A 9302-nucleotide genomic window follows, 5' to 3' on the forward strand; every position below is an offset into this window, starting at 1 on the left:
CGCCTCCAACCTCCAATTAAACTGCATCCAGCCACGCACTTTACCATCTACGGCTAGTAGGTACCCACTCGACTCGCGTTATACTGCACGTCATTGGCATCTTTCGTTCTGCAAACAAAGAATAGTCCGGTGCCCCGCCAACATTTTTTCCCAATTCTAGCCTCCACTACAGAACAAATGGGAAGGCCGTAAGGGGGGTTGGTTGGTGTATATGGCGGTTACGGCGAGGGAGGAATGTATATAGGGTCCCTGAGAACATGCCGCTGCAAACGGTTGTCTTTATTCTCCTTCAACTACTCATCCACATTCAATACAAGTTCAAGCCTGTCTGCATCTCACACCCATCCATCTACGAGCAATAGTATATCGTCTAGACATTCAGTCGCAAAGAGAATCTCCAAACAACAGTACCTCTACTCCCAGCTTGAGAACGACAGCGCCTACCAGAACCTTTCATCAACAACATCAGTCAGAATGTATGCTTCGCAGACCACCCTTTCATCACTTTCCCTCGCCGTGGCTATCTTCCTCCAAGTAGCACGCGCAGACACAACCATGGCAGCCGTGTCCGAGATATCAGACGGTCAGCCCCAGGGTCCCGTTGCCTCGACGAGTTGGCCCAGCGAGTCGTCGTCCGCCTGGTCCCCTAGCACCACCGCGGAAGATTCATCATTGTCCACGTCGTCCTACGAAAACCCCTTCACGATCTACACGTCAATGACCAATTCTTTGGGAGTCATCACGGGTATGCCGCCAGTTGTGACATCGCAACCCACGCAGCCCGCCGTCGTCACCAGCCAACCAGCTTCGCCCACGCTGCCCACCTACTCGGGATTCTGGTACGGCAACAGTTCCAGCACCAGCTCGACTGCCATCATCACGTCGAGTCCCACGACTCTTGCGACCAGCGCGGTTACCGAGAGCTCGTCAGATAATGGCGCTGGCACCACCTCGTCGGGGACTGCCGTCGCCACGTTCGCCCAAGCCACCGGCGCTGCAGTGACGAACAAAGTCGCCGGCGCCGGTATCGCCTTACTTGTCGCTGCTTTCGGGTTCTCCTTGCTGTGAAACCCGGCAGGATGAGGATCTGCATCTCAACCGAAGATTATAAGATTGTTCTTTCGACAACACGGGGGAAAACCTATTCTCTCCTCATTTTACAGCGAAGCATTTCATCACACCAAAAAAGGTTTTTATGCATAACGAGCGCAGGCGAGACGAAGATTATTTGAATGGGTTTCGGAAAACTTGGCGTCGAATCTGCCATTGAACGAATGGTACGGATCTAATGAGGATATACGACGGTAAACAGCACTTGCAGCGTCTTGGGAATTGGATTTGTATCAAAACACAGATATCATGACAGGGAGAGTGCTCTGGCGCTTGTCAAGCCGGAATAAACAGTGTTTTTGGTCGGTGCGAAATCACTACTAGATAGAGTAGATTGTGCCCCGTTAGACAGAGGCTCACAAATCGCATGAATCAAAAAGTAATACAGAATCGAGTTCGCTCTATGGTTTCATCTCCCAAGATATCTTTGCCAATGGTGTTCTCCACTCGGATCTAGGTCTCGTACCGATTCGTCTAGCGTTGTCCTTGAAAGTAGATCAGATCCCATAGCGCATGGTTGGTTTCCTCCGAGTGTCATGGCTGGCAGTCGGCTACACGAGCGAGACTTAACGAAGGACCCTTTGTGCGCCCTCGTCCAGCCTACCTATGTATCATGATTCCCCAAGGCCAACGAAACGCCGTCTGATAGGTCGCATTTGAGTGGTTTGTAGCAGAAGTAGCGGCTGGGCGGCAACTGCGTCAGGACTGTGTTCAACACGGGTGTGGAAGATCATGCAGCCCAAGGAGTGATCCGATCGTCGCAGATAGTCTCAGAGAAGAAATGGCCAGCATCGGAGCATCCTCAAAGACGGAAGGTATAGATCGTGGACTAGTAATATTCCAAGCTCCGCCTCTTCGAGTAGCCTTAGTTGCGCGACGGCTGAGATTTCTCTTTGTGGAGTAGGAAGTTTGTCATTGGCGATATATTGTGCTTCGAGCATCTCTCAACTCTTGACTCCAGCGCCCTGTTGCTTCACCCACTCGGCAAATGCCCTCCTCTGTGCCCTGATATCCATAAAGCCCACCCTCTCCTCCAGTCCCCGAAACGGGTTTGCCAATCCGCCTTCCCGCTCGATCTGCCCGGCCCATGCGCTCCAGCTGACGGGTTTCAGTGGGTCGGAGCCCAGAACAAGGCCGAAGCATGCCAGAAAGACTGATACCAGGGTTTCGAGCTTGATGTCCAGAGGGAGAGCGGCGTTCTTATGCAGTTTTGTGGAGAGGGTCGAAAATTCGTGAGCGGAGTACGCTCTGCAACACACGGCGTCAGTATTGTGATCCATGAGAAGCCGGGTTAGCGGTATACATACGCGTGAAACAGGGACAAGAGCCCAACGAGGACTAAGAGGCGCGAGATTACCGCCATGTTGGAACAGCCTGGTTGTCGCAGTTGGTCCCAAAAGTGCTGTGCTGTTGCGATGAAGTTGGTGCTGGACTGTTCGGATAAACTGCGGGACTAATATCAAGCTAGTGCTACAATAGGAATCATCCTTTGGCCGCTTTTATCTTTCCAGCCTTGCAAGGCTCATCTTATGCATCTTCTTTTCCCCTTCGGCATCTATTGCGCATGTATCTGTCCGAGAATGACCATGGTACTCTTAACCGACAGGCTGCCTCTCAGTTCATGGCCCTTTCAGCTTCTAGGAGGACATCTCAGTGCGCAACGTATGTGGTGATGGCGTGCTTGTGGTCGAGGAGCCACTCTGGTCGCGGACTTGGCCGATTCAGTCATATCTCCCCCCTTTTCAATTGAGCGCCAACACCCATTACCAGTCATCACCCAGTGTCTGCGAGTTAAGGTGACGTTGAAAATAGCATACTCCCTTTTTGGTTCCTTTCTGAGATATTGAACATCCCCCTGCTGGCCCCCCTGTCCACAATGCTGCAGTCCATAACGAGATTCTCCAATGATGCCCGTAAGCGATCGTTTTCCCCCGGCATCCTCTCTCACGCGAGCTGCCAAAATCTCCAGGACAAGCAAATTTGCTTGCTTGCGATAAAGCAAGCCATTAACAAGAAAGTGGAGCTGACATGTAATGATTTGTGATGTTGAAAGTTGGCGTTGAGAAGAGCCTCAAGTTTTTACAGTCGACTTCACAGATTGCAGCAACGGTCGGCTATCTATCACCAGACGAGGCTGCCCTGTGGCTCACAGCCAAGGATCAATTCGCGCTGGGTGAGAAACTTCTACCCGAGTCACCCATGTCATATATCCCTCTCCTGAACGCGCTTATGTTGCTCTCCCAGCGGTTGGTAGCTGACAGAGTGGCTCTCCAGCACGCCGATTTCTCCGTCTCTTCAAATGGATCGACTGCTGGAACACGGCGTACGCCCAGTACCAATCCTTTCCCGCGAGCAAGGCGACGAAAGATCAACCAACAAAGCCATCGCAGCCACCAATCGCGCAAAGCAGCGTTCATTCTCTCCTCATTGTCTCAAAATGGTCATTGCTCGGCATGTACCTGTTCATAGAGATGTTTACCATTGTACGCAATCCAAACAAGCACTGTTTAAAAAAAATTTTCGCCCCCGGCGTAGCGCGCGCGCTGACTGAGGGCCTTCAACCCGCTCAACAACTAGGTTGATGCAGTCCTCGGCACCTGGAGACCGTGGGCGGTAACCGCCCAAATTGAAGCGTTGAAATTCTGGTTCTACGCCTTGTCGGCGTCCGTCGCCTTGAGCCTGTACGAACTCTTGTTTGTCTACCCGGACCCTGCATCATCGAAGAACAACAACAACCAATCGGCCAATGAAAAGAAGGAGAAGACGACCTCGCCCGTCGTCGAAAAGACTAGTCGCAAGGGCGGCGCTGTCGACGAATTCAACGAACCGGAGCAGACGAAACCAAGGAACCCCCCAACCGCGAAACGCAACGCTATCTTTCGGCAACTGGTCATCGACACCTGTGATTTGCTGATCCCAGCTGCAGCGGTGGGATGGTTCCCACTCGATCCTGTCACGGTCGGCGCTGCAGGCTCGGTTAGTGCCCTGCTCGGCGGATCGGATGTCTGGTATCGTGTCAATGCATGACTAGGAGAGAGTTGCCCTATAAGGACACTGAGCGGGGGGCTTTTTCTTCTCGGCTGTCGTCGTCTCGCTCTTTGCGGGGAACGAAGATCTTGAGATTTAGAGGCCCTGCGCCCAGTCCAGTCCCTGAACAGGGGGGCGGAGATTGACAAGGCTGCACCACCACCACCACACAGATTTATATCTTGCGATTTTTGGAAAGAGCCCATAACTCTCTCACACCGTGGCGGCGATTCACGGCCAGAGGGACTGTGCTGGTCTGTGATCAGGGTGCATGACTTACACGTCCTGGTCTGCCTCTTATGGTCAACACACTCGCCTCATTCCATGCACACACCTACAGCAGGATCCTGTCCTTTACGTACCTTTACACATCCTCATTCGCCCCCCACCTAGCTTCTCACAGCATTCGTGAAGATTAAGATTTTCAACGCAGATCATTTGGGAATATTTTATTATTTTATCTCTCTTCTTCCAAGCAAGCGAGCTATATAGGCTCGGGACTCATCTACTCGTCATGTCGTGCGTGCATGCCCTCCACACAGTGCGGGTTCTCGCAACCATTATTCATCCAAGGTCATCAATCAATCCAAATTGGCATAGTAACTTTCGTCCTGGTTCAAGAGATAAAAGGCATCAGGCTCGGGCTGGCCAAAGCCGCCGTGCCAGACCGGGCTGGGCAGGCTCACCAAGCCACCGCCCTCCTGCGGGGTGTCTGCGAAGATGTGCTCGAACGTCTTGGCCCACTGGACGCGGTTGTTTAGCCCTTCGAGACCCCACAGCTCCTGCAAAAAGTGCAGGATCGACGAGTGCGTGTAGGCCGAGTTCTCGGCGTAAGTGGTCCCCTGGTCGTGGATGAGCGTATTGGGCGGGATCCATGGCGAGATGGCAAAGGCCGGCACGCGCACGCCCAGCCGCGTGAAGTCGTACGTGACGTTGTGCCCGTCAGACATGCCTGAGAAGGTGATGCCGTCGGCAGGCGCCGGCACGCCCACGGGAGGAGGGACGTGGTCGGCGAATCCTCCGTGCTCGTCGAAGTTTCTGCCTCAAAGTTAGCATGCTTCGACAAAGGGAAAGAGGGAGGCGACGTGAAAGACACCGGCCATCCAAAAGAATAAACGGAGCCCAACCACCGATGAGGGGGATTTTAGTTGTTTGATAAACTTACATGATCAGGAGCCTATTTTATCATTGAGATTCAAAGTTAGTCACGGCACCTTGTGGAACAAAGCGAGGAGGGAAGGAGGAGCTCCTTACAAATTATCCCAGTACGAAGAGTTGCGCAGCGCGTCGTAGAGATGCTTGATCATCATCTCTCCCGCGGCCATATTGCTGGTCGGGTGCATGGAATCGATGGTGCAGCACTCTGGGTTGATGTAGGAGAACTGGGGGAGCTCGTTGTTCTCGAGGTCCTTGTAAAACTGGTCGGCGTGCACGAGGCGATCCATGGCGTTGTCTTGGACCCATTTGTACATATGCGCGTCGATGATGTCGGTCTCGTAGTAGTTCTTCCACGAAATGTTCTTGTTCGATAGGGCCTCGAAAATGGACGGCGTGCAGCTGGTGCCCGTGGTGTTGCTGAACCAGCCAGCGGCCTGGTCGGTGTTGTCCACGTACCCGCAGGTGGAGCCTGAGGTTGCGAATTGTCGATTAGGGTTAGTCGGACCCGGGTGCTCGGCGAAGTAGGTGTCCCAGAATGCATAGTTTTGGGCCAAGGTCGAGAGAGTGGTGGCCATTTTGGGGTCATAGGCCTTGATCACAAAGGAGGAATCTCCCGGCGTTGCGTTGTACTTTTCAGACTGTCTCTCGATGAAGCCTGACATGTCCGGGATGTCGTCCGCCGTTGGCTGCCATTTGCGGTAGATCTCGTAGCTGGTGCCCGCAAAGTTGTGGTCAGGGTCCTTCAGGGGGACTTCAGCCTCGTACTTGCCAGCACAGATCAGCAGGGGTTCATCCCACACGGTCCAGTTCGGGTTGGTGAACTCGTTGCAGAAATTGACGTTGAGCAGGTTGTCAATGTCGTTGAAGTCCCACAATCCGGCGATGTTGTCGAACGAGTGGTTCTCCATCATTAGGTAGACGACGTGGGTGATCTTCGAGCTCAGCCCTTGCCATATTGAGGCTTGTCGGCTGACTGGGAGAGCGGTAGTTGAGGAGATGAGTGCAGAAGCACCCAGCAAAGAGAGTAGGGCTGCCATTTCAAAGTAGCGGGCTGCTTCCTGTTGTTTGCGCTTGACCCATTCCAAGGGACGAAGCTGGCAGTGCGTTCCAGTTTTATGCCTTCTGCACACCTCATGCCTTGAAAACGCAAACTTGTCCTGGACGGCGTCTCTCCGAACAGTTCTCAACCGCTGCGGTGCGCACAAGATGCCGTGATTTCCTATCTCAAGTGCCGTTCGAAGATTGATAGCCAATGCCGCTGTATCGTTATCAACACGTTGCTTTAGCATGGGGACAACGCTCCACGACCGGCATGTCACCTTCCGAGAAGGGGATAAAAGGTTCATCAGAGTTTTGAGGACATGTAGTCTGTAGTATTTTCCAGGTGGATAACGAGCTTCGGCAAGGTGCTAGGGTGCTGCATTGACTGCCCGAAGCTGGAATACAAGAAAGCTGCCATCGAGATAGCCTCGTCAAGTGGAGACGGTGGAGACTCATGAACCCAGCGGGGCGGAACGTGCATTAGCCTGAGCCTTGAATCCACCGTGCCCGCATATGCTAGAGACCATCCAAGCTTTGACCTGCCGGGCAAAGCAAGCTTCGGGGAGCTTGTCTGACATTGGCGTGCTGCAATGACCCCGAAAGCTCCAATCATCTTGCTTTCTTTGCAGCTGACAAGGCACGTTGCTCACGAGCTCGAGTGGCCAGGGCAATGCGATCGTCATGTTGCATAAGAGCCACCAGGGCCATGTTCCTGAGCTGCTTCCATTCTGTTCCTTTCACCACGCTAAAAGCCATGGCCCATGAAATTTTGTTTTGTTGCTGCTGTGCACGTTGCCCGTCGACAGGCGTTCAAGTCCTAGCGATCCCGTTGCGTTGACACTAGGAAACCTTCTGCTTCGTTCCCACGTCGAAAATTCGACGTGATTCTGCTTCAGGAAGGTAGGAAATGGAAGGGCAAGTGCGTTGCCGCGTGGCTTCAGCTTGTTGACTGTGTTACATCCGGACCATGGCCCATTGCCCTTCAAGGTAAACCCAGTAAGGCGCGCGGGATGTTGAGGAATGTCTATAGCTCGAATACACCCAGCCTCCCTCCTCTGCGCGAGTTCCCCCTCGAGCTTTGGTCGTTCCTCTTGCTTTTCCTCTTGCTCTGCACAGCTGCCGAGGACATACAACTTGTTTGACTACAGAAAGACTGGCCTTCCTGAAGATTCACGCTCATCGACAGTTTCATCCAAGATGTCGATCGACAGCTTCGAAGATACCAATGCCATGGCTGCTATGCTCAAAGCGATGATGAGACGGTCATACACAGCGGTGCCCGTCGACACGGAGAAAGATGCCATGCTGAGACAAACATCCCGTCTCAGCAAAGGCGACGATGCCATCGACACAAGCAGCGAGACCTCTGCAGACACGATGTGTGAGAGACCATCATTCACATCAGAAAGAGAGCGCAGCCCAATCAATGCGAGAATAGTCTCGGATGCTATCATCGGCCTGTCAGATGGCTTGACGGTACCCTTCGCCCTCACCGCCGGGCTCTCAGCCCTGGGCGACACAAAGGTTGTTGTCTTTGGTGGTCTCGCTGAGCTTATTGCCGGAGCCATTTCAATGGGCTTGGGTGGCTACCTGGGTGCGAAAAGCGAAGAGGCAGCATACAAGGCCACATACAGGTCGACACGAACCCAAGTGCTCCAATCGAGCGGCAACCTGTCGTCGGAGATCACGTCCATATTCGCGCCCTACCATCTCTCGCCGTCTCTCCTCAAGGATTTTACCCATCAGCTCATCACCTCCAACAGTCCCGACGCGGTGGTGGACTTCCTCATGCACTTCCAACACAACACGCCCGAGCCTGCGCCCAGCCGTGCGGTGGTGTGTGCCCTGACAATCGCGCTGGGATATTTCATTGGTGGTTTTGTGCCACTCCTCCCATACTTCTTCACCAGCAATGTCACGGAGGGGCTGATCTGGAGCATCAGCGTGATGATTGTCGCATTGTTTGCTTTTGGCTACGTCAAGACTGGGTTCGTCGAGGGCTGGCGAGGTTGGAGGTGTGTCAAGTGCAACCTCAGTGGTGCGGGGCAGATGGTGGTGATTGGCGGTGCAGCAGCCGGTTGTGCCATGGGGGTTGTTCGGCTGTTCAACTCGCTGCAGTAGTAAAAGTTCGAGTAGTGCGAAAGACTAGTCGTGGTACTCGTGTTAGCTTGCGGTGGGAGGATTTCCAGAAAACTGCGTTTGCGGGTTGTTATCTTTGGGGGAAGGAGCTCTCCGGTTGGTTTGGTGGAAGGAGTTGCTGTTTTGGGGAATGTAGCCAATCAGATGGTCAAGGCGCGGCACTGTATCGCAACTGCCCAAAATTGGGAGGTGGATTGGCTACCTCGGTATTTAGTGCCAGTACCTACATATCCCTACAGTAGGCGACCAGGATGCAGCTCTTTCAATGTGGGTAGGTAGTGTGGGTTCCATCAACGGCTACGAGGGGTATGTAGAAGTACGGAATCCCCAACCCTGGCCCATCCGGTGGACAAATGATTATGAGCCATTTACAAACGTCCAGCTTGCCAGTCGCTACTCTGGATCCCACACTATTTCACTCGCTTCGAGCTGGAAGGTCTGAGCTATCGGGGTGTGATGACCACAGACTTGCGGCCTTGTCGGCACAAGGTCCCGATCCGATGCGGTCTGCCTGTACGCGTGGATTCAGCGGGACGAAATTGAAAAAAAAAAATTTGTCGAGGGAGTGAGTCCTCTTCCTTCCTGTGGGATGTCTTCAGTAGTGAGTAGTGCGGAGGCGCCTTCGGAGTCAGCAGCAATGTTTCTCCGTCGACAACAAAGCGTGGAGCATCAAGGATCGCGAACTGGGTCCAATTAAACTGGAGAAAAGAATATTCAGAGAGATCACGTTTGTGTATTGACTGGTTTGTAACTCCGTAGCTATCTATCCATCTCCGACTCGGCCCCCACGCGAGGAAGAGGCCCCCCCCCCCCCCCCCAACCCAATA

General features: G+C 53.4%; 5 protein-coding genes across 5 annotated transcripts; 3 read left to right on the forward strand and 2 right to left on the reverse strand.

Annotated features, from left to right (window-relative positions):
- Window positions 1-555: 555 nt before the first annotated feature.
- On the forward strand, window positions 556-1068 carry AYO21_05863 (hypothetical protein; the record flags this gene model as incomplete). The annotated part of the gene is made up of 1 exon (XM_022655830.1): window positions 556-1068. One exon carries the CDS (start codon window positions 556-558, stop codon window positions 1066-1068), a length of 513 nt encoding a protein of 170 aa, XP_022511942.1.
- A 986-nt stretch (window positions 1069-2054) lies between these two features.
- On the reverse strand, window positions 2055-2473 carry AYO21_05864 (hypothetical protein; the record flags this gene model as incomplete). The annotated part of the gene is made up of 2 exons (XM_022655831.1): window positions 2055-2358; window positions 2418-2473. The coding sequence occupies 2 exons, from the start codon at window positions 2471-2473 to the stop codon at window positions 2055-2057; spliced, it is 360 nt and encodes a 119-aa protein (XP_022511943.1).
- Window positions 2474-3153: 680 nt separating this feature from the next.
- Window positions 3154-4137, forward strand: AYO21_05865 (hypothetical protein; the record flags this gene model as incomplete). Its single annotated transcript, XM_022655832.1, has 2 exons — window positions 3154-3433; window positions 3698-4137. The coding sequence occupies 2 exons, from the start codon at window positions 3154-3156 to the stop codon at window positions 4135-4137; spliced, it is 720 nt and encodes a 239-aa protein (XP_022511944.1).
- A 581-nt stretch (window positions 4138-4718) lies between these two features.
- Window positions 4719-6584, reverse strand: AYO21_05866 (hypothetical protein; the record flags this gene model as incomplete). Its single annotated transcript, XM_022655833.1, has 3 exons — window positions 4719-5175; window positions 5303-5314; window positions 5392-6584. The coding sequence occupies 3 exons, from the start codon at window positions 6582-6584 to the stop codon at window positions 4719-4721; spliced, it is 1662 nt and encodes a 553-aa protein (XP_022511945.1).
- A 949-nt stretch (window positions 6585-7533) lies between these two features.
- AYO21_05867 (hypothetical protein) lies at window positions 7534-8457 on the forward strand (the record flags this gene model as incomplete). The annotated part of the gene is made up of 1 exon (XM_022655834.1): window positions 7534-8457. One exon carries the CDS (start codon window positions 7534-7536, stop codon window positions 8455-8457), a length of 924 nt encoding a protein of 307 aa, XP_022511946.1.
- Between the last annotated feature and the right edge of the window lie 845 nt (window positions 8458-9302).

Source organism: Fonsecaea monophora (genome assembly GCF_001642475.1).
Source record: "Fonsecaea monophora strain CBS 269.37 chromosome Unknown Scaff38, whole genome shotgun sequence".
NCBI classification, from domain to species: domain Eukaryota; kingdom Fungi; phylum Ascomycota; class Eurotiomycetes; order Chaetothyriales; family Herpotrichiellaceae; genus Fonsecaea; species Fonsecaea monophora.